The sequence below is a fragment of the Corvus moneduloides genome, chromosome 2 (assembly GCF_009650955.1).
Source record: "Corvus moneduloides isolate bCorMon1 chromosome 2, bCorMon1.pri, whole genome shotgun sequence".
In the NCBI taxonomy this organism is placed as follows: Eukaryota; Metazoa; Chordata; class Aves; order Passeriformes; family Corvidae; genus Corvus; species Corvus moneduloides.
In genome coordinates, this window is record NC_045477.1 from 58,577,320 (window position 1) to 58,602,477 (window position 25,158).

The window sequence follows — 25,158 nt, forward strand, 5'->3', positions numbered from 1 at the left end:
GGTTATCCAATTACCATGCTCACTTTCATTATGCAATTAAATTAACCAATTTATTTTATTAATTGTATCTCTCAAACAATCTTAGAAACTTCTTAAAAATTTTTAAATAATAAGATTCCACTTCCAGGATTAGTTAGTGCCTATGAAGTTCTTCACTATGAAAAATCACTGAAACACTTAAAAATATGAGCCTCGTTTATTTTACTGGAAGAAAGATAGTGATATTTCTGTAGGACCTTATGGATATTTGTGATTGATCAATTTTCTGTAGCCTGTTTTTGTTGGTGGTTTTGTGCAGACTGACAAAAAAAGGGAAACCAGACAGCAGCTCCCCTCTTTACTAAGTTTTGGATGCCCCAATTGTAGGTATTGAAATTTAGAAGCTAAGCTCCTTCTGCCAGCCTGGCCCAGGAGATCCTGAGGGGTCTTTGTCCTAAGCTTTTCCTGCAATTGTGTATACATGTGTGTGTGAGAAAAATATGGCTACGACAGCTTGGGATAGAGCAGAAACATTTCTACAGGAGGCCACTGCCTGCAATGCTCTGCTTTACTAAAACCAGGTATATTTGCTTCTCCTCATTGAGAACATGTTATTTGAAACTGTTTTCTCCTAACTTAAAAAATACTTGAAGCCATATTTTATTCTAAGCTCTTCCACCCCAGTCTTTCTGTGGGATGTAAGAGCTGAAAGCTGAGAGATTGTTTGACCATGACCTGGCACCTCTCCTCAAGGAATGGATGTGTGGCACAACACTGCTATTTCTGAGGTGTTTTCAGGATGGAATATCTCAGCTTGGGCTTTTTGGCTCCTACAAGCAATCAGGACTTTCAGCAGTGAAATCAGTAGCAGGAAAAATTACAGTAACAAAGCACAGGGAGGAAAGGGAAAACAGTTTCTTGGGGAGAAACAAACAGCCCCGGGGGACAGCACAACAGAGCAAGAGGAGGTTCCTCTGCTAAAAACAGCCTTCTGCAGCTTTCCTTGTCAAATAGTGTTACAACAAACATAAACTACCACCCCTCCGCCTGGCTTCCCCTCAGCACCATCTGGGGAACCGAGACCTTACCCACAGACGTCACGTTACAGCTCGTGCAAGGCACCGGCTTCACCGCTCTGCAGATCCTGCTGATTGGTATGAAAGGTAGTCCTGGATCTCTTTCATTTCTCTGCTGAGGTCTCACACAGCAGCATCTCACCCAGCCAGGAGGGAAGCCAGACAAAAGCTTTGTGTGCCTGGAAGTAGCGCTTCCATGGCAGTGGAGAGATGGATGTTTACCCTCTGCAAGAGGAGGGCAGCCCGGGTACCTCACCTCAATTGCTTTCATTGAGTCATCGAGTGTGTATCTGATTCTCAGGGCACTGCTCATTGCTCCTAAGGCCAGCAAATATGTAATACTGAATCACAGTCAGTTATATTAAAAAAAGCTCATATATTCAGCTTTATTCTGAATGTTGCTAATAGTAACTGCAACAAACCTTAACCTGAACTCAGTTAAAAATTTTTAAATTAAAAATTTAAACCCAGGGTTTTTGTTACTCATAATTGATGCACAGAATAAACCAATTTCCAGTTACTGCTTAAGGCGCTACAGGAACACACACAGACACTCTGTTGGTAGCCACAAAATACAAGTATTTCTCTTAAGAAGCATTTCCATACTTACAGACCTATTTTAGTTTATATTTACCTCAGGCCCCATTTTGAACAGAATATGCACCCCTAAATCTCCTAGGCTGCCCTAAACCCCCTGAACAGATGCACAATGGTAACACAGATTGTTCAAATGAAAGCTTTATTCAGTATTTTTATATAAACTCCACTTCAAGAGCTTGCAATATTTTGTAATTGCAACTGAGAAGCAGTTCAAGAGAAACCAGCTGTTCAACTCTGCAGATATTACTTATAAACTAAAACAAATACTTTTCAATCACCCCAAGCAAGCCATTAAAATCCACTGTCTCCAGCCTGTGGTCTGTACAACACTGTCTGCTGGTTTTTAACATAGGCTATTTCTGGTTTTACAGGTAAAATCAAATATGCTTTTGGGAATCCTGGGAATTCCCCAAATTCTCTAGGAATCTCTGAAACCTGGCTCTCCGGGAATCCTCTTGGGCAAATTTAGCCTTTTTGAGATTATAATTTGCAACACTTTTTGCTTTGTACAGAAACTTTTATTCAAGTTCTATCCTGAAACATTTCACAAAGCTAAACCTGTTAATCACACAAATGGTTAACACAATCTCTAAGTTAAATAATTTACCAGGTAGAAGGCTGGGGGACTTAAGAGGTAGATAGAGACTGAAGAGGTCTGGCTGACAAAACAGAACCCAAGTGTTGCCACAGCTGATAGCAGGAGGTATACAGACAGCTTTTGTACAAACAAGCAGAAGGATCTAAGGGCTGCAAGCCGTGTACGAGGAATGGAATGAGTCTTGGGAAAAGGAATTATCACGGAAATCAAAAGAGCACATGTAGTCAAGTCTTGAAATAGCCTGTGTGTTGTTGGAAAACAGACAGGGTTCTTCAGGGCACAGTGCAAACAGGCAACAGAAGCGCTCGTGGGAGCCAGGACCTGGACACACGGTGGGTGGCTACAGAAGAACACGAAGCTTTCTGGAAATCTCAGCAGAGCAGGGGAGAAGGTGGAGGACACCAGAAACACGGCACAGCGGTGATACAGAGATTTGCATATCTGGGAATACTGGAGGAAGACAATTCGAGGAAGACAGCAATAATAAGTACTAAAAAAGGGGAGACACAACTCAAAAAACAAATCAAAGAAACCAAGCAGCATGAAATAGTTTTTTACTCCCTTTCTGAGATGCCACAATTTGCACTGAAATAAAATCTCCTTCAGGGAAGAAAAAAAAAGTATTTTATACATGCACAGGTTAGTGAATTTAACTCAGATCCATGTCATGACCAGCCCTGCCACTTCTAAAACTGAATATTGGGACTGGATGATGCTGCAGGCAGATTTTATCTATGAGGGTCAAACAAAACTTTACTCTTTTAGGAAAGTGTGGATTTCAATTTGCAAATCCCCAGGTGAAGGATTAAAATGTTTTAGCCTAAATAGGAACAAGGATTATTCTATAACATGGGTAAAATTGAGTGGTCTCTGCACAGCTCCTGGCATAGCAAATGCCCAACAAAATAATTTTTCTTTTTTCCGTATATGCAATTATGTTTGCTTCTAAGAGCATCACCAACTTCAGGCAGGCCCTGCTGTAAAAACACACACAAATCTCACACTGTGAAGCTGCCTTTCTAAACAGACAAGGTGGATGAAAACATGAGGCAAGGAAGGAAAAATACAGAGCAGTGAATTGACTGGCTCGAAACCACACAGAAGAAATCATCATCAGAAATTGCAATGACTCCCCCCTGCTCTCTGGCTCTCCTCGTATTGCTAATAATGTCTATGACATCATATAAAACCAAGGGTGCAGTCCTCACTCAAGGAGCTTGCAATAAAAGCAGGCGAGCAGATAAAAACACACTGCATGATAGAAAATACATCAGCCAGAAAAGAAAACACTCTGCCGAACCAGCAAAAGGAACATTCCTTTGTCAAAAGGCAGTGCAGCCCAAAGAAGGGTTAGCAGATGAGGAGCATACCTGTGGCAATACCTCGAGGGTTCCTACAGCAAAATCCAAAAGCAGAAGACTTGCAGGGAGATAGGAGAGAGATCAGTGCAAAACAGATGTCTTGGAAAAGCGGCGTCTGCCTTAAATCTCACACAAGACAGTATTTTTTTTTTTTTGTGGAGCAAGAAATATTTGATTTAGATACACAGCAAGGAAATTGAATCACAGCATGGTGCAAAATTAAACAATGGCTTCAGATATACCAAAATTCATTCAACTGGCCCTTTTTGTAACTTAAGAACAAAGAATTAACTGGTCTCTGACTTTCAGAGGTAGTGGAGAGCAAAGTGCTGTTAATTCTTTGTGAAATGCAGGCTTTAAAAGTCACATCAGCTAAAGCCACACGTATGGTATTTAAACTAACTTTACTAGCTGTGAGCAAAGAAAACTATCTTTTTTCCTAATGTTCTGGTTTGTCTATTTAACGCAATACAAAGACCTTTGGTTCATATTACAACTAACAGCAGCTCCACAAGGAAACAAGTTTTGAACACTCATTTTCAGACGTCTTTAAGCATCTGCTCGAGAGATTTAGTTACAGGTATCTTAAATCACTGCCTGTGACCACTTCAAAGTGACAAAACTTTTTAAAGGAAAGACGCTAATATTTTGGGTACCTCACTAAAAGAGGAAAGCTATCCTCCTCAGAGGATATTAAAAGTGAAGCCTACAAAAAAACCCTGCACTACTTGATAAAACTGTACTAACAAACAAAAAATAACTTTTCAGAAATCATAATGAAACGTATACACTTTAGGCTTGGAGTAACAGAAGGAGGAGTACAGCAGTACAAAAATACGTCTAGGAAGAAAAAGAATTGTGCTTGAAAGGAAAGCATGACCAGCTGGTAACTCAGCAGCTGGTGAAAGCAAAGGAGCAGAGAGAATCAGATGTAGTGGTGGGTCACTGGTAAGGGCGCCCATAGCAGACAGCGTGATGGGGTCATGTGAAAGGCAAAGGACATATCAAAAGTGACTTCCAATATGCTAAGGAAGTATTGGTGACATTATGCACGGCCTTAATTCAGGTAAACTAGCCCAGGGAAACCCATCTAGGCAAGCGTAGTCCAGGCAGACTCAGGCTGGAAAGGGTGAAGAGAAGCGCTGGTGGAACACTGAAGGTCCTGTCACACAAGGACTTCGTTTGTGATTTCAAAGAGAGAAGATGTGATGGATTCAAGATGAAGAAAAGCTACTTAGCTCAAGGGCAGGACTTGTGTTAATTTGAAGAGTAAACTGGCCACAAACACAATGAGACTTCAAGTTAGAGCAGGCTCCTGGATGCCGGAGTAATGGTCAAGTAAGAACACATCCTAAAAAATCTGATTAAGAAACCCTCTCCTTGGAGTACACGTTGTACATTCCTGTATCTACGACTTTGAAGCATCCTGCATGTGTCCTGCATCTCTAAATGGTAATCCAGGGTCAGATATTACAGTACACATTGAAATTTATCAGAACAAACATCAGACAAAATACAGCAACCCTGAGGAAGCCAAGGAAATGCATGGGTTTAAATACAATACTTAATTTTCTTCTAAACATAGAGTAAAAGTCACAAAATAGAAAATGGGACTTCAGCGTCCACTGTAATACACAATAAGCCAGATTCCCTGTCTTGCACTCCCTTCTCAATTGATCCAACAGATTAATAGTTGTTTTCTCAAAGAAATTCAAGCTCAGCAGTTACCAACTCTATTTTGCTGGACTCTTGACAACTATCTTAACTGCACTCCTTTTTTTTTGACTGAGACTCTCCTGAACAAAACACTGTAAGCTTTAAGAATAGAGAAGTATTTTTTAACAGATTCATTATTTGGACCTTTATAGTTCACTGTTTGATGGCTAGAGGAGCAATGAGTGCTGCTATATTCTTACACAGACAACGAATCCTGGTGATGCTAAATGCAGACCAATCCCACCAAGTGAAGAAATCAAATCTACAATCCTTAAGAAAATGTCAAAGTCATCTTGGACTCTACTGCCATCAGCTCTGCTGATCTTTTGCTTTCCTCCCCTATGGTACTGAGAATGATGAAGCTTCAATACACTTAGGCCCTCTCAATTTATCAAACATTGCAACCCTAAAACACACACTTCTTATCAACAGAAAAAACACAACTACCTCAAAAATGGTGCTGTATGCTGTAGGAGGGCCAAGTCTCGAAAGTATTTTTTCATTAAAGTATCAGGCAAGTGGTTTTTTGCTGGGAAAGAGACAAAAAGAAAGCAAGACTAAAAAAGAAAACTTGGTAAGTAAAAGGAAGGAAAAAATCAAGTAGACAACAAGAAAGAAGGAGACAGGAAAACATGACAGAAATGTCTACTCCAACAGGGGTGGCTCTGGTGCTGTTACTACAAGTTAGGATTCATCAGGGTTAAATCTTCTGCAGAGGTGTAATACATTTATCATGCACATACACAAATAATTTTTCAGAACATTATTTGGAATGGGTGGCACTGATGTGAATAACTCTTCTAAAAAAAGCTCCCAAATGATCAGTTTGAAATGTTGGCAGTCTCACCACCCACTCTTTTGCAAGCGATCAGACAAAGGTTAGTAAGCACAATATTTTACTCATTAGTGGAGAAACTACACCACATAAACAATCTTGAAGGATGATTTTACTATGATATGCTATTGAACCAGTTCCTCTCTAAAAATAAAAGGTCTGCTTCATTTTTGTCAGATTAAGGATTACTACATTCTCACATACTTAGAAAAGGAGTAAAAAACCTTATGAAATGTATTTAAAACAGCACACACAGAGCAAATACAACTTGGATGGCATGGTTAAAATAAAGAATACATGTATTTACAATATTGCATAAGTAATTTAACACAAACTTCCATTCCAAAACCAATCACATCAAAATAAAATAAAAAAATATTAAACTCACATATGTTTTAATACCTATAAATTCTTAACTTCTATCCAATATTTTCTTTATAAAAGCCTGTTCAAAATATTAAACTTTTGATTCACTCTAGCTTAAACAGAATCTAAAATGATTTGTTAAGTATTACTGATCACTTAGTCTTTGTCTTAAGTTTCTAGATTTTCCATTTTCAAATTTCCTCTTCTTAAATGTTGGCACCCCTTCTGTCAGGTCTCCAAGGGAGGTGACTGTCTTCTCCCTAAATATCACTGTTTCCTCTTCTGGATCCTCTAGCACTGGGGGTGCCACATTGTCACTCTCTGTACTTGGAAGCTCCAGGTCCACTTTTTCACTGGGACAAGACAGGGAAATTTAAAAGCGTTAATGTACATGGAGAAAACAACATGGTGTATTGCAGACAGCAACAGCTATTTTTATTTGACAAAACAGCTTTGAGCTAGATGCAGTCTTCTAGTCATCATCATGACAGGCATCAAGAAAAAAACCCACATTCTTTGTTTCTTCTGTGTGGGCAGCTGTAAAAAGTAACAAACTAACATCTCATTCTGTACAGAGCTTATAGCATGGCCCAAGCATGCATCGTCCCGCAAGAGATAACAGGGCTGTATGTCTGTAAATTTAAGAATATTGAAAGACAGTAGACAGTGAGTAATAGCAGTGGTTCACTGCCAAAACACCATTGAGCTGTTTTCCTCAAGCATCCATCCTGAAGGGACTGCATGACGGAAGACAGACCCAGCTTACCAAATCAGACAGTGACCCTAAGCTGGGAGAGGTGCCTTTGGAGGGCAGGATCACAGCCAATACTGTCCAAACAAATCAAAGACATCAACTGAAAATCACCTATCTGTTTTAAGGGGTCAGCAGCAAAACACCGTGTTCCACAAGGATAACCTGTGGCACAAACATACGCAGAAGAAGAACCGAAGAGTTGGCAGGAAGGTACCTAAATCACAGCTATCACACCAGCACAACACTGCTGCAGAGATATTGGCCAATCCATACAAGAATACTTCTGCTACTACCAAGTGTTAGTCTGATGTCAGCTCGTGTACTATGCCCAGTTTGGGGTCCCATGCTTCTAGGAAGACATAGATCCGCTCAAGCACCCAAACTGGCGCCACAAGAATGATGGCAAGTCAAGAAAATGCAATTGTTGCAGTATCCCAAAAATGTAAACCTCCTGGAAGTGGCTGGCACCGTGCCTAGACTGAATTTAAAGAAAATAATGAACAACTGCATTTGTCTCATTGACACATGTGCTCATCTCAAGCCTGTTAAAGTACAGACTGGTCTATGAGGTTCAATAGATGAAAGCACTTTTTACTACACAGTGCTTTCCAAAAACCCAGAAGAATTTTTCAGCTCAGGAGTCAAGGAGCAGTTTAGCTGGCCCAATACAGGAGGTGTTATGTGAACATTATCGTCTCCAAGAAGTGCACCAGTGCTTAATTTTGTATGAACACTGTTGGAGGTCTACCTGCTAAATAATTTAGAACTAAAATGTTGGAGAATGGAGTAAGCATAAGGAAGAATACTCTTTTCATTCTCCAAAGCCTATTGTTGCCAGACTCCTTGCAGGATCCACAACAAGAAGCTGACAATTAAAGAGCATACTTCACAAGGGAAAAAAAAAAAAAAAAAAAAGATCCACCTCAGGCATTATGCAGAAAACAAAACAACCCTTCTGATCAGATGCACTTCATGAAAACATCTGCAGTTCATTGGTCTGACACGGAAGGGAGAGAGAGAGAGAGAGAGAGAGAGAATGAGAGATCATAGGAGCTCCTGGGGCAGCTGAACCAGATTGTTGGAGGAGATGACGTTAAGGAACATAAGCTTAGAGTAACAACATTTAAATATTTGATACTCAGCCTCTGAAAAAACAGCGCATGACTGATTCTTAAATCACTTCAATTTACTTTGTACTCATGGTGAACTTCTGCACAAAAACCAAAACACCACCTCTACCTGTAATGGAGAGCTATTACTTAAAATAATCACTGTGAAAAGAATTGTATTTGGGCAACATTTCCAATCACAGCTGTGCTAATTCTGCCAGAATTCAGAAGAAAAAGCTTCAGTTCTTGAAAACAACATTATGAAAATAATGATGGTAAAAAGATACTCACCCTGCTTCTTCTTCTTCTTGTTCTTCCCCTACTTCCTTAAGTGCTTTCCATTTTCCGTAAGGGTTGGTCTTGTTAGATCCATCACTAGAGGTTTCTTGGGAAGCTGATGTACTCTCCTCTTTATCCACGGTTTCTTCTGACTTAACTTCTCGCCATTTCCCATAAGGGCTTAACTTTTTAGCTTTAGGAGATTTTTTCCCTTCCTCTGATTCTTCACCATTATCTCCTTTCCTCTAAAGAGGAAAAAACCCATCTTAAGCAAAAATGCCTAAATAAAAACACAATGTAGCTTTATTTTACATCTTTTAATTTGCTACTATTATTATCTACTTATTATCTACTATTCACATTTTTCAACCAAGGGTAACTTGAAAAAATAAATTCATATTGTGATATCTAGAAATCTAGAAATTTTTCTTCTTGAGCTTTACAGATTTAAAAATCTTGAATGTTACAAGAAGTTAAAGTTGGAAAATCCTATCTACCAAGGCTGAAGTTATTAAACTCACAAACTGACCTGAAAACAAAGCTTAGCATACCTTAAAATAAAGGGGAAAAAATTCACATGCAACTTTCTCTACGTGCAGATGCACACACTTTATTGCTAATACCTGGTAGCAGTTTATGATTCAGTGATACAAAAATATGTGTTTTACAATTATCACCTGCCTAGGAATACATTTTGTATTTAAACTGTCTCTGTCCATTCTGAATTAACAGCTCCAGGCAAACCATCTAACCCAACCAGAGACATTATCACACTCTTTATCTTAAATTTATGTTTTAAATATGTAATTGATAGAGATTTTGTACTATGAGCTGTCTATGTTTTTTCTCAATTTAATAAGGAAACTACAACCATGCCATTTTCAGTCCAAAGCATTCCCTGAAGGTCTAATGGCGGTCACATTTACCAATGAAAGGCTGAAGTCATCCTCACACTGAAATCCAAACCATTTTGTGGATTATTTCAGAGAGATGGCAGTGACCTTTCTCAGAGAACACCACATTTTTTGTAGAATTCAAGATACTTCTGGCAAGTTGGAGGAAAGATCATGCTTTCTATTCTGTAACAGGGCCACTAATGAGCCAAATAATTGAATAAAGATTCATTTTATTAAGAAGTGCAAAATTTTACTTTCAGTCACATGTTTTAATCTCCTTTCAGTGAGTACAGCCTACCAAAAAAACCATAAAAGATATAGTTATAATTTTCTAGTAAAAGATCATGTATGCAAAAGAAATCTGAAAAAAACCTACCTTGAAGTTTGTTTCTGGACTCTCTGCTTCATTCTCACTATCTTCTGAGTCTGATTCAGACTCTGTTTCAGCAGGCTTGTCATGCTGACCCTTCTCATTTGAAGAGGAAACAAAACCATCCGGTTTCTCCCATGTGGATACTGTCCAAGACATTTGAACAACCACATTATTTATGCTTCTCATTTTGATCTGTTATTGCTTTGACAACATAACCTTTCAGAAGCAGTGCTGCCTTATGCAAAAATACAGCAAATAATTTAGCAAAAGGCTTTTGCCTTTGTTTGGTACATTTGTTTTAATAACCATAATCAGAAAGATAACATTTCTTCCCAGCAGAAACACAGTCATGACAGCTGAGTTCACTGCTGATAAAGCTTGTTTTAATTAGCTCTTACAAAAAGTATCACACATGGTGAACCGTGACCCACAAGACTGTGGTCCCTCTCATCCTTACAGAGGACAGACAAATAAATTTATTGCCCTCTAGATGTGCCTATTTGATTTGAGCTATTCAGTGATTATAAAGACAGGATAAAGTAAAGAATGGTAACTGTAAGCCTCAGGTGTCCAGACAGCTAGACCCCTTTCAAGTGCTACTTTGCATGGTAACGTTAGGTGTCAAGTGAAAAGAGCTCTCAAGCAAACAAGGAAATACAAACATCAACCTGAAAAGACATGGAAGTATGTACAGAACATGAACATACACATATATCCCCATTTTCAATTTAAAAGTAGCATTCCAGTAAATATACTGAGAAGAAATATTTAAATGAAAGTTGACTCAGTGGTCTTAAAACTGGTTTTAGTAAGAATAAGGCAAAAGTACACCAACTTTCAGTCTAGAATTTTATATAAGCTTTCAGATGTAAAAAAACCTACACTTTTTCCTAACTGCAGACAACACAACATGTAAGTGCCTAGATGTGTCTTGAAGAAGTAAAAATGTAGGAAACTGGCAATGAATGGCTGCTGCATGAACAGCGCAGTCTCTTAAGGGTATTGCTGCCACCTGCTTCAGATTAGTAACTGAGCAAGTTCACTTTCCCAGGTACAGAGTGGAGTAGGTGCAGCCTCCCAAAGCACGACTCGTAGCACCAAGCCTGGAGCCATCAGTCCCCTAAGCTACGTGTCTGACATGAGACACTTTTAACTATTTATAATAGTTAAAAATTTGTCTTGTCTTCAGAGGATGGGATTACTGTTAACAGAACAGAGAAGTAATTTTAAAGCAATCCCAAGACTCTTACTTACAGCTTTAAAAAAAAGGGATCAACTTGCAATCTCAAAAGCCAAAATTCTGCCAAATGTGACGATTAGAAACATATTCTTCCCAAGTGTCATATGTCCATGAAGTACTTAAAAGAACAGCAAACATAGTCATAAAATGTATTTGAACTTGGAAGGCAATGTTTAAAAATAACCAACATCTCTCTTCCTTTTCAAAAGAAATTGCAAATCATTTGGGCAGGGGAGTGGCCCATTGAAGAATTGAAAGGTTTTGGATTGGTTTTTTTTGTTTTGTTTTGTTTTCCCCTATTCTTGGCATCATTAGCAATGCCACTTCATACCCAACTGCAGAAGGAAAATTCATAGCCAGCATAAAAATCACTTGCTCTCCAGAGAGGCATCATTGACCTTAAAATGATTCAAACAGATTTAGAAAGCAGATGCTATTCTGAGGGAGTTACCATGAAGTTCCCCATGTAGGGGAAAAATGGGAAAAAGAAGATTCTGGACTTCCATATCAATGCTACATCAGCAAGAGGAAAAGTTTAGGAGATTCTTATTCAGTCCTATATGCCTGTCAACACAAAATCCTTCCCTTTTCTAGTTTCCAAATTGTAATTTCAATATATATGTAGTAAAGAAGAATGCCTAGTTTAGAATTACAAGTTGAATGTCCAGGCGCTATGACTGACAATGCAGCTATAAAGGCAGTGCTGACTTAAGCAACTATTTTATTTCAACTAAGACAGCAGCTTAAAAAATACAAAACTTAGTAAAAAATGCAGTTATTTGCAAAACAAAAAGCTTTTCTGAAAACCCTCTCTCCTGAAATAGAGCTTAACTGGAAAGGAAGCTCTCCTTACCTCCAGTCTGTGTGTTATAGTAATAGGTATGACCATCTTCAGTGACACCTTCTACCCACTCTGCTCCCTAGGAAAAGACACAGGAGAGCTCATGAAAAAGACTTCAGGATCAGCCAAAGCATCACTTACAAATCTATTCAATTCCTAAGTACCTTTTGTCTGTGATCATCTTACTGCTTTAAAGCTTGAACCCCTAACATTGTTAGAAAGTATTCCCTTCGACTCCAATGAGATGGAATTCCGTAACTTAAAATACGGCTAATGCAATACACAATTATTTTTCAAACAGTGGATGATTAGTATGAGGCTGTATAATAGATGTTGCCACACAGTTTAAATTATTATATAGGCCATTATTTCACATGTTCACCCCTGAGGCTGTAATTTCCTATTTGTGTCATTGTCTTTAGTGGAGGCTGCTGAAAAAATTCTCTGGGAGACTCAAGTCTTTGTGAGGGCTACGGAAAACCAATACCAATAAATTCTATCACAAATTAAATATACACAAACAAATAAAAATTTATTCCAAAACAGAACATTACGACAAATAATTATAGAATCAAACTTTGCATGCCAATAATTTTACTTCTTTACTAAAGCACCAATTTCAACAATGCACTGTTTTCCCCTACTGATTAATAAATAAACATGAAATGTGGCACAACTTGCTGGTATATCTTTGTGGATATGTAATTTTTTTTTTTCCAGAATCAGCTACAGCTATATAATCAGTCATTACCCATGCCCTAACATTTTCCTTAAGAAACTGGTTTTCATCACCTCTTACACACACAACTACTTCCCTGCTCCTTAAACACCAATACGGCCAGCTCCGTGTTGGGCAACTTCACCATACATTATTTTGGCACTAATAAATGTCTGTGTGTATACAGAGATATACAGACAGGCTTTTGCACACCTATACATTTGCTTAACACTCTTATTAAAACTTTGCTGGGTTTTTTAAATAAAAACACAACAAAAATCAGAAGTTGAAGTTCTTGCATCCACTCTGTAAACACAATAAAATTGTACTGGCAAGTTCAGAGCAGGAAAAGGCAAGAAAACCTTCAGAATCAAGTTTCCTCAAGGTTTTGTCCTCAGAAGTTTCAGTGTGCTGGTTTTGACAAAAGAAGCAAAAGGAAAGTTTATTTTAAGTATAAAGAGGATTAAAAAACCCCAGTCTTAAGTATAATAGAGGTTTTCAGTCAATATCTGACACTAGGCACACTGAGTGTCCCATGACATAAATCCTAACAAGGACACTGTCAGTCTAACTGGTTATAGGTAGTCTTCAACATGCCCCTTCATTACTCTGTTCTCCCCACCTCTTACCAAGTCTGAACAACAACCTAATGTGCTGTAAAACCAGAAGGGCTCCTGAATCTCAACTGCACGATATATTGCAAGCATGCCTTTCAGTTTCTGGGCAATGAGTCCTTGTTAGAGATCTGGAATGTTCCCAATATCCTTAGCTCAGACTAAATAAAGGAGCAATCAAATGCTTGTTTTTAGCCACAGCGAAAATAACTCAAGACAGGACGAAGTCACTGAGCAGGGTGAGGGAAGAAAGGCAAAATACAGCTGTGTGGTGTTAAGATACTGGGGGCTGAAGGTGTGTGCTTCTGATACGGCTAGGATGAGCTAACTTCAAATTGTTGCCAAGAAGGGAGTGCCTTCTCCCCCCCAATCTGCTCTCCCCACGTTGGCATTTTTTCTGATTATTCAGAATGCTGATAGCAAGGAAATAAGTCTCCAAAGCACTAACCTAACTGATGCCTTCACTGCCTGAACTAGTGCACTGTCAGGGTAAATGTGTCCCAAGGACCAAACAAGATTAGTTTCAGGACCACCTCTTTCAGTGGAAGGCTACAATAAGACTGGCTTTAAATATTGCAACGCTATGCCTTGACTGAAAAGATAAAGTTGAAGTGCTGATTAACAACTTGTGCAAACCCACAGGACAAGGAAATCAGAAAGCCAGAGTAGCACGTCATGTGATGATACAGAGCTACAGAATGTCAAGCACTCTGAAAACACCAGGTTTTTTTGAACTCTAGTGTAAAATCCAACACTGGCAAACCAAACAAAACTGACATCAAATCATAGTGTACATATGACACCTATCTTGAAAACAGGGAAACGTAACATCACAGGAATGTTGGAAAAATCCCGTTTTTAATGCTGCAAAGCACAAAAATCCTGGAGTGGTAAGTACCACAGGAAAACCCATTAATAATAATAAGAAATCTTTCTGCCTTTGGACTACTCCGCAAGTTTTTCTGTGCCTGAAATAAGAAAAATTAAGTAACATACTAAATGACTAATTATGATGAATAATTGCTTGCATATAGGTTCCATGATCATAAGAAACCCAGGAAAAACACAATTTATTATGTAACTGTATGGTAAAGCAAACAAAAAATGGGTATTCTTTTTTTTTCAACTACCTGACAATGCAATCTCAGTGTTGCCTCAGATAAAGGCTTAACTATTTCAACTGTGTAATATTTAGTTTTTATAATTACATTTCATTCAAAAAAGGTTTAACAGAATTTATTCAGAATTTCCTCAAAGCTTTCAATTTTATGGGCTGAAGTATAAAAGAAGTATATTCTGCAGGAACCCAACCACCAGTAATTACTTCTCTTCCCTGGACAGAGAAATTAGCCAAATAGGATTTCTATAGTAAAACTGCAGTTTATAATAAATTATTCTACATATTCAAATTATGTTTTCCTAAGTTTACAAAGGGCAAAAAATTTATTTTCCGCAACTAGAAGACTTGCAAATTGGTTAGATTATTTAAGTGTTTACAAGGACAAATACAAATATGAATAATTTGATTACCGTTTGTGAGTTTTGAGAGTTGCCTTGGAATCCTTTAGGTTTCTCCCACTGTGATTCTTAAAAAACAAAATCATATGTCATTCAATTTGGTTTATATTTAATAATCTTTACTAAAAACAGATCTAAAGGATATGACACTGATGTGTGTACACATAGAAACAAATAATAAAAAAAAATATTTATACACCTCACTGGAATATAAATAATCCTTGACCAAACCATGGTATGAACAATAAACCAAAGTATCATAATTGCAGCAGGCTTTACTGGCACTAACAACCCTCCAGACTCTATTACTAGGCCTGATACAGAGATACAGGATTTTTGGTTTTAAAGAAAAAAATAAAATGAAATTATGAAAGGCTACAGTAAATACTAATGTCAATCCTTAAATTTATAAGAAACAGTTTGTAACATTCTCATTAATGATAAAAGAGGGCTGCTTTTATGTTCTAAAGTAGATCACAACACACAGCTCCTCAAGAGAAGTCAGATAAAACCTGTAAATGTGGAAAGACACAATCAGTTTATTTCACATTCCTGATCACAAAGCTTCTTCAGGAAGAACACAGCTATCTTTGTATACTTAACCCCTGGCAGGCTAAACACTTCCAGAAACTGTGGAATTACTGCATTCTTCCATTATTAATCAACAGCAAAACCAGTCTGAAATTCTGGATGTCCAAGTCTCAGATGTTAAATACCAGAACTCCATCTAAGTGTTCACATTTCAATAATCAGCTTACTACTGAAAGAGCAGAGTAAAGAAATGCAGATAGTCTTTTCTCACTTGTATCCAATAATTATATCTGCACTTGCTCCTCAGTAGCTTTTACCTCCAGTTTTTGTGTTGTAGTAGTATGTATAGCCTTCAGGAGATAATCCTTGCACCCACTCCTTTGTATCAATTTTTGCTGGCATTGAGGCATCCTGAGATGTCTTTTTTTTCTTTTCTTTCTTTTCTTTCTTCTCTTTCTTTTCTTTCTTTCCTTTAGTTTCCACTGTGTTGCTCTGCATTTTACTCTGTGTTGAACTGGAACCTACATCATCTTAAAGAAAATAATGCCCTTTAAAAAAAGAGTACTATTCTGAACTTACATATTAGTCGCTCTTGCACAACAGAAAATAGGAAATTTCATTCTTACGAGTATTTTCATTAATGAGTGAAAATCATTAGTATTATACTCATAGCAAGTACACTTCAAAAACTATATTAAGAGAATCTTGCATTGTTGCACCGCTATAACATCATAACAAAGCCCAAATTTAAAATGATGAGTAACAAAGAGAAAAACCGTAAGGACCAATGAGGTCTAACTCGACAACAAAAGAGAAACTAAAAGAGTTACGAAAAAGACAGCTTCTACAGGAGCCTGAAACTACAAACTTCTTTTTAAAGGATAATATATCTTCAGTGTACAGAACAAAGGTACTTGCTGAGCTGCAAGCTGACTAGGAGATTCTCATCTCCACTGTTTGACACCAGTGGGAATCCAACCTCTCCTACTCATAGGAACTTTAGCCTCCAACTGGCAAAAGTGAAACATTAAATTAATCAAAGGAAGCTGCACTGCTGATTCAAAGTACCAACTACAGCCTAATTTTCTGTTAACACATTGTTTAATTTTTCTGCTCCAAATTTGTTTGCTCCATGGATCACAGGATACCATAGCTATAAATATTCTGTACTGCAACTTCTACTACTGGCATTTTGAAGACTTTTTTTTTTTTTTTTAAATGAGCAACAGTCCTGGAGACCTCCTCTCTCGTTCTTAAACTTAAGACAAAACTTTCCTATTCAATATTCTTTCAATTCTGTCTTTAATCTTCTGGCAGCTACATGAACTACCTGGCTTAATTCCAAGCCTTTTCATATCCTCTTGATATGCTTTCATTGCAGCCTCCTCCATTGCTGCAAATTCTTTTGACATGTTTTCTTCTTCTTTTGCCTTTTCCAAGCTTTTCTTTTTAATCTAAAACAAAACAAAACAAAAAAAAACCCAAGAGAATAAATGAAAACCAATCTGATAATGAAAGAGAGTAAAAATAAGCATTTGTGCAATTAAGATATTTGAGTTACCTCACTAATTCTTTTTGCCACATTTTCTTTATGATTCTTTCCTCTTTCATGAAACTCAATGCTCTTCAAAGCAAGAAAAAAACCAAGAAAAATAATATGTAGTATACAATTTTTAAACAGTTCATTTTAGTTACTTAAAATTTAGTTGGACTAAATTTTGTTGAACAAACCTAAATGTAACCTGCTCTGAGAACACTTACAGTGAACACTACAGCTATAAAATGGCTATAGGAATACAGAAACACTGAGAAACATTCAACAGAGAAATTATGAAAAATCAGTAACACTCCAAAATGGTGTAATAAAATCTCATAGTATATTTATAAGATTTTTTTCAAATAATACTGCTCAGCATACATGTTAGAGACAAATAACAGGGAATCTGGGTTCCCTCTTCATGCTATCCTTTCACGTATCATCATGATTTTTTTTTCCTGTTCTCATGCAAACTTTTAAAAACCATATGGGTTATTTAGTGTTCCAAATATTAGCTACTGCCCTTAATTAGACTATACTACACTTCACAAACATCTCATGTATTTTAACTAGTCTGCAGGTTCAAAAATCTGAAAAAGAGAGAGAGAAGGAGGAAAAGACAAAGTGGGAGAGTTGGATAACTAAGGATAACAGAAGTCTGCAAGCCAAAAAGCTGCCAGAAAGACTGAATGCAGTAGGAGCGGGAAGGAATTCAGAAGCTCCCAACAGGTACAACAGTGGAAGTCCTCATGTGGTTCTCACATAAAAACATCTGTGCTCATTTAGATGTTCAGATGCTAGATGCCTAAGCCTGACCCGGTAACCCTAGAATTTCTGTACACAAACTGATGCGCAGAGGATGCGCATTCCAGGATGACTCATCTCATTTAGAATCAGACTTTATAAAGTTACTCAAATCCCTCCCTTGACACATATTTCTCTTCACTTACTCCGAGAAGATACCTGCAGCTCATGTGAGCTAATTAGGTATCTTACTGTAAGCCAGAGGAAGCTCAGCTCAAGGAGCACCCCTGGCATCCAGTCAGGAATGCAAAACTTTCTGCTAAGGAAGACACCAATGTGTCTAGTAGTCTGCAAAAGGCATCTGCAAGTCAGAAACACGCTTCTGTAACCCAGTAATGTTTCCGTGGGCTGTGTGAAATGAAAGAAATCTGCTTTAAGAGCTCAGAGGCCTGGCTGTACTGTGCCTACCACATACAAACAGTACAGATACCAGGTTTTGCTTTCTACTTGCACATGAAAGCGAAGGACAGGCACAGGCAAAGTTTCAAGACAGACCAAATGTTAAGTCACAGAACTCAAAGCATAAGCAGGGTCAGATATTTAGTCCTTATCTGTACTGCCAAGTAGAACAGCACACACCATCTTATATGTGGGGATCTGGCTCTGACGTAATATATTTTAAGCATCACAGGTATTACAAAGGCATTTTTATAAAAACAAATCCCATGCATCAAAAGACTAGTATTAAAAACTGATGTGAAAAGCCTGTAATTAAAATTCCTAATATCTCAAATAATGGACATAGTATGGTAGACCATCATACAGGTCTGTTGTCTGCTATCCAGCACTTGCAGTAATCGCAGAATTTTTTAGGCTGAGATTTCCAGTAATCGGCCCTGGGGAAAGAAAAAAAAAGATATATAATCTGAAACAATAACCAAAGCCACAGGTTTTCGTATATATTTACATATATCTTCAGAAACTAAATTTAATCTTCTTTGGGTGATTAAATATTAAGAGTTTGGTTTTCTTTATTTTTTTTTTAAACCAAGTCTGGGGAGCCAGTAAGAGTAGATATATTAACAACTGTGTCTCATAAAGCACAGTTCAATATTGGGATTTTGACCATCTGACCTCCAAAAACTGCAGAATTTTTACAAGTGAGGCGGTGCTGTAAGAACCAGAGATACAAGACAAAGCAAGCCAGAGATAAACAAGCAGCTCTAGATACCCCATTTAAACACAGAACGGTCAGAAAAGTGCAACTTGCACTGTTTTTCATAAAAATGCTGGATACTGTACACCGTGAACTCAGCAACACAAAGGTGCAGTTCTGGACAATGCTGAGCTACTGTGGAGAGTGAATCCCAGACCAGATTCTGACCTGTGGGGTCACAGACATGGTAGTAAATTGTTCAGATGTTTCAGTGTAAAAATGTACGAATTTCTGAACCATGTAATTAGATAAGTGAGGAAACTTGGGGAAAACTCTTCAGAGCTCAGAAGTTAGTATATCAAAGTATTTAACAATAAAACCAACAACCTCCAATGGCTGTTTCTTCAACAAAAACCACTTTCTAATGCCAGATGAGACTTGTGTAGAAACAATTCTATTTCTCATCGGCTTGCAAAAACAGACACAACACTTTGGTTCAGCAGAACACATTTGAGCAACAGATTTCTTTGCTTTTAAGTTAAAATGAGAAAGAATGAGGGACAAAATAAAAAAAAAATATTCAAGGTTACACTGAGAACATCAGAAAAATTGAAACTTGGCTTTTTGTCTGAAGATGACTGTACAAAGTTCAAGGAAAATACTTCCTGACATTCTTATTCAATAAAACCATAACTTCTTCCATGCACAACAATAGCACCCTCAATCCTTATGATACATGTGAGCAGATCTTTAATTACAGAAACAGACCTGATCAACTTAACTCCTACAATTTAAGCAGGTATCAAAATACACTCTCCCACCAGTGCTTCACACAAAAATATAGTTACCAAGAGGCTATGTTTATTTAAAAGTCTAAGTACAAACGATGTACTCTGCAAAAATGTATCAACCTATAAGCAATAGAGTGTTAGCAATGCACAGCTTTTCGAGCAATTTCCTGGAAATCCAGAAGGAAGCAGCTGGGCTTTCCCTGATTTAAACAGAAATCCACTCATCCCTAAATGGTGTACTTTAAAACTGTGTGATTGCTTAGTCACAAATTTAATTAAAAGTGGTTTTTTGAGACTTATACCTGAACATACTGGGGCAAAGCCTGAGTAATCTAATGCTCTGGCTGGAAAACCAGCTGAGTGGGAGGGAGAAATTCAAAGCTCAGAAATATCTCAAGAACCTTTTTCCTACTTGAGCTATGAATTGTCTCTAAATCCTTTGACATCATCCACAATAAATTTCCAGCTAAATGCAGGGTTAAACTTCCTATGGCAAGGGACCAATTTTGACAGAAAACATAAACTAGAAAAAAGCTTCACTGCATGTTTTGGATGTGCAAGAACCTCTGCCTTCTTCCAAGTTTAACCTAACATAGGAGGCTCTTTCTCTTCAAAAGAATCAAATGTAAGTGCTAAAATTAAGACTGTACAGCTGCACCCACCACAAGTCAAGACCTGAGAATTTGACGAACCATATTTTCACAGCTCTATTTTACACCAATTTCTTTCCTAAATCCTGCTGGCCACATCTGTTGCAAACCACTGTAGCTATACATCATCACTCTGAAGAACCTGAGAGAACACCTGTGGCTTCAGTACAAATCCACATCCTGATAAAGTTTTTTAGCTTCATCTCCTATTGGTTTTCATAAAAACTGGAGCTGGCTCTCTATTGTTACTTATGAAATAAATGTAAGTGGTCCTGTGTGCAGATATCCTAAGAACATTAAATCCTGCATTTCACGATTAATGAAATTAATTGTGTAACTTATGATCTCAATTCTGTGACTTACGAGCATGACGAATCTTATATACCAAATAATTCTCTTAAATATTTTCTACTTGAGTTCACACCACTGGAAAAAAAAAGAACAAGCTCAGCTGAAATATCCATTGAATAACATCTGCCACTACAACAACAGCAGAGCCTGCAAAGCTCCAATGGTGCTGCCATGAGATCAAACCAAGGAGGAATATTTGGAAAGGAGCAGCAACTGAAGTGAAACCCCACTTTATTGAGATGCTACAAATGCTTTATGGGCTCCATGGACAATTTTTTAAGTCTGTGATTGTTTTATCAATCTGACAAATACAGGCTTAAGAGTAAATGCCCTTAAAGCAGTACAGATGTTTTTTATTCTTGAATAACTGAATACAATTATTATATCCCACAAGTCATGGGAAACACAGTTATTTCATAAAGTCATTGCAGTCAGAATGGTACAGCTTTTAAGACTCCTTGTCTTCTGCCAGAAGTAAAGTTAAGGTTGGTTCTTGTTTTCAGCTCTACATCTGGGCCAGTCTCCTATGGACCAGAAAGCTGGCCAGCTAGCCAGCACCAGTACAACTCCCTTTCTTCCTTTCAGTAAAATGAGGAGACAGTCTAGAGTATGTCCGCCTTGCCCAGGTTTGCAGGGTTGAGATTCAGCACTGCACACATGCCCCCAGGCATGGCTCCCAAAAGGCAGCTTGGTGACACAGACCCAGAGAGGTGTGCCAGTTTTACTGTGAAGCTCTAACTCCTGGGAAGGGTTCTGACCAAGTCTGTTTGGAGCCCAGCTTTCCAGAGCTGGCTGAGCAAGTCAGCTTGGCACCCTGCTACCAGGGAACAGGGCAGCACTGATACAGATGGGTATTAGGCAACTTCTGGACAAGCTGCTGTAGACTCATCCAGACTTGGAAATCCCGTACTAACTCGCAACTGGTTTACATCCCCTCCAGAACAGTGATTTTCTTTCAACTTTTACTGGTCACACCACTCAGAAGAAGAATCCACATTTAGGGGGCTAAAGGAAAAGGAAGTAAGGAAAAAGAGGAAACAAACATCAAGCTGGTTTTTTGAAACCAATGAGATGCCAAAGTCTTTGCTGCAAACAGCAGAGTGCAAATTGCATCAATGTTAAAACAACTTTAATATTTCTGAAATTCATTTAAAACATCAGAGTGAACAAGAATCCAAGAAAGAACAAGTAGCAACTCTGCACTAAGAGCATCTGCCCCATTTGCCATTCCAAAAGATATGAAAATTATGAAACTCAGAGAGAAAGCACTGAAACTCAGGTATTCATACTCTGTACAATTCATTTCTTGAGCCACGAGAATCATGCAGCCTATGCTGCAGTGACCGGGTTACACATCCCAGCGCAGGAACCACGTGTTTGGGAGTATGCAAAAAGGACAGGTTCTGTCAACCACGTTCAGGAAGCAACCTGCAGAGTAACTCAAGTACTGGAGTCCAGGACCCTGAACCCTCAACCTGCAGGGTGCTTCTCCTCACAAGTTACTGTACCATTAATGTTTCAATGGGTGGTGCAAACAGCTCTCCTTATACAGGGAAGCTTAAAAACCCTCATAAAGTAGCCATCTTGATTTGAGATAGCTTTGCTGAACTTTACCTGGAAATTCGGCTGAAGGATTTTGTTCCTACCATGTACTGAAATTAAGGGGGGAGGAGAAACAACTGGTTTAGGTGGTTCTGAACACAATGAAAAAGAATTTGACTGTACAAACAAAATCTGGAACCATTTGCTTTGAATAGCTCTGCTCTAAAATATCTGACTTGAAATCTGGCAGAGATGCAAGGGGTTTGTATCAGGGATGTCCAAATTAGAAGCCCTTGGGGGTAAAAAACAGCATAGCACTCTTCCTTGGTTTGAGTATCTACAACCTCAAAAAACTTTACAAGAATTTAACATCTTATAGCTTTCTGCAAGTTTGAGCACTGAGGAGAATTTAACATCTTATAGCTTTCTGCAAGTTTGAGCACTGAGGAGCTGCTACATGCATCATCGCCTTCAATACACGTTTGTGAGGCAAGATTCAAGTTTTTGACTACACAAGCAAATTAATTCAGCATAAACATTGTGGCTGTTCTAAAACAGCCACTCAAAAGGACAGAATCCATTACGATTTCTGAACACTATTTGGAAATACTGTGTACTTCTGAACAATGGTAATGCTTCTGTAATGGAAAGAAGTAGAAGAAAACAAAAGAAAAAAAAAATCCCATGTATTTCACAACAGACACTCCTCCACATGGGAAGCTATTCCAGAACAGCTAATTCCAATTCAAATATCCCAGTACTGGTGAGACCTAAAATTGCAATGCTAAGATTGGCAGAGAAGGTCAAAAATGTTTTCTTGTACTGTGAAGTAGGTCCCAGTGCCATGGTCCCTAATGACTCACACTCCCCAGTAATTCACAGCAACTCTGTTCATTAATAGTGTAATAACTGTACCCTAAAAACTCTTCTTAGATAAATACCTTTAATTTTTTTTTTAAGGTATTTAAAAATAAGGTGTAAAGAAAAGAGCACCCCTGACAGTGAGTACATGGGACTGTCCTTCTGCCCAACCCCAGCTTGTTGGCTTTCTAATAGATCACACAATATGTGTCTGTATGTGAGCTCCTGCAAGGTAGAACTGGATGGGAGTTTCATTCACATGAAACATGGCACTTCTCTGAAGGGCTTTGCTCTTCTGGCCTTCAAGTCAGTTATATTTTTTTCAATCCCTCTGTAAATACTAATTCACAACTCAAATGTCTGCTTCTTTTTATCATTATATTAGCCCCTTGTGAACTACATATAAATTACGATATCCCATGGAGAACAGAGTCTGCAGAAGCTGCTCAGCCTGACCTGTATTGGCATGAATCTGCTTTGCCAGATCTCTTTTCAAAATTGTAAATTACAGAATCACAGAATCATTTAGGCTGGAAAAGACCTTTAAGATCATTGAGTCCAACCCTTAGCCCAGCACTGCCAAATCCACCACTAAACCATGTCCCCAAGCGACGTGTCTACACATCTTTTAAATATCTCCAGGGACGGTGACTCAACCACCTCCAATGCCAGAAATACTTTTAATATACAAGAATGCACAAAGATATCAGGGAAGACAGCCTTCTGCATGTATGGAGCTCCAATTCTCTAGGTCATCTCCTCTAACTTCAGTTGTCTAAATAGTGAGATAGAGCTGTCTCAGTTCTCCCTGTCAATAGATGGAAACTGTCATCTCCAAAACACCACTCTTTGCATCCTAAAAAGACACTTCAGAAGCATATTGAACTCCTTAGGTGCGTGTTTCATCCTTACAGAGGGAACCTAAAGCGAACTGCATGAGTCAGCCTTCAAAAGTTAAATATCTGAAGTTAGGAATATCTCCTGAGAGCAGAGGTCTGCTGCTGTAGATGCAGAAGAAGGATATGGCCTATATCAGGAAGAATGTGATAAGAATTAGAAGGGAGGAAAAAACCAGCAATGTAAATTGGGTCAGGAATCTGTTCAGGTATAATTTTAGCCATAACTAAAATTAAGAACACTGCTGTACATAGTACCAGTCTGCAAGACAGGCTCACACAGATCACCATCAAGTACTGCCCCACAGACAGACCTCTGAAGAAATTTTTGACCAGCTTAAGATTTTTTTTTTCCAGCAGATAAGTTAGGATATCTTGAAAAGTAACAGAAACAAACAAATAGACACACCATTCTATACGCCATTCTCACCTAATAAAAACCACACGGGGATTTTTACACATCCCCCTCCTCCACACGTGCTCAGGTATTAACATAAATTCCCTAATTAAAGACTTCAAGGAGGTAGTGATGGCCAGGTAAAACCAAGGCACAGACACTTCTCCTCCTCACGTTTCGCCCAGAACCAAAGGCGGCAAAGGAGGCCGCAAGGTGGGAGGACCTGGGAGAGAGAGGGAAGGAGGGAGGCCAGGGGGGACGGGGAGAGGGGCAGGAGAGAGTGCGGGGGAGTGCAAGGGAGAGAGGAAGGGAGGGAAGGGGGGAAGGGGTACGGGGGGGGGCAGGTTGAGGGGCCGCGGGCCCCATCCCCGGAGCCCTCCCCGAGCTGAGGGACGCCGAGTGCGCCGCCGGCGGGACGCGAAGCTGCCCGGCGTGTGTTGGGGCGATAAGAGCAAGACAGCGCAGCAGAAACAAACAACCTCAAGAGAGCGGCAGGGCGGAGGGGAGCAGAGGGGCCGGAGCGACAGTGAAACACCTCGCTCAGCGGGGAGGGGGTCGCCGGCCGCAGCCGGGGCACGGCCGCAGCCCCACTGCCCCCAAACGCCCCACGGCCTGCAGGGGCCCGGCCCGGCCCTCGCACCGCACGCCGCCGGCCCTGCCCGACCCCGGCTCGCAGGGCAGGGGCTGTGCCCGCTCCCTCCCGGCCCCCGGCACTCACATCGCCGCTCCCCCGGCAGCGCCGCCGCTCCGCTACCCTGCACTCCCCTCCACTCGCCGCGCCGCTGGGGTGGGATGGGGCGGTGCCGGGAGAGGGAGGGAGGGCGGCGAC

The 25,158-nt window shown here is 39.1% G+C and overlaps 1 protein-coding gene across 1 annotated transcript; it reads right to left on the reverse strand.

Annotated features, from left to right (window-relative positions):
* Nucleotides 1-1,777: 1,777 nt before the first annotated feature.
* WBP4 (WW domain binding protein 4) lies at nucleotides 1,778-25,142 on the reverse strand. Its single transcript, XM_032099851.1, has 10 exons — nucleotides 25,048-25,142; nucleotides 18,509-18,581; nucleotides 16,966-17,028; nucleotides 16,735-16,858; nucleotides 15,722-15,934; nucleotides 14,886-14,941; nucleotides 12,036-12,102; nucleotides 9,946-10,085; nucleotides 8,686-8,918; nucleotides 1,778-6,884 (listed from the first exon to the last, which is right to left on the reverse strand). Coding segments are annotated over exons 1-10 (1,179 nt in total). The 5' UTR covers nucleotides 25,050-25,142; the 3' UTR covers nucleotides 1,778-6,676.
* Nucleotides 25,143-25,158: the final 16 nt, after the last annotated feature.

Coding starts and splice junctions, on each gene's coding strand:
- WBP4 (XM_032099851.1), bottom strand. Junction 8,919..9,945: donor GTCCAGAAACAAACTTCAAG/GTAGGTTTTTTT, acceptor TTTCCTCTTTAG/AGGAAAGGAGATAATGGTGA. Junction 6,885..8,685: donor CAAGAAGAAGAAGAAGCAGG/GTGAGTATCTTT, acceptor GTCTTGTCCCAG/TGAAAAAGTGGACCTGGAGC.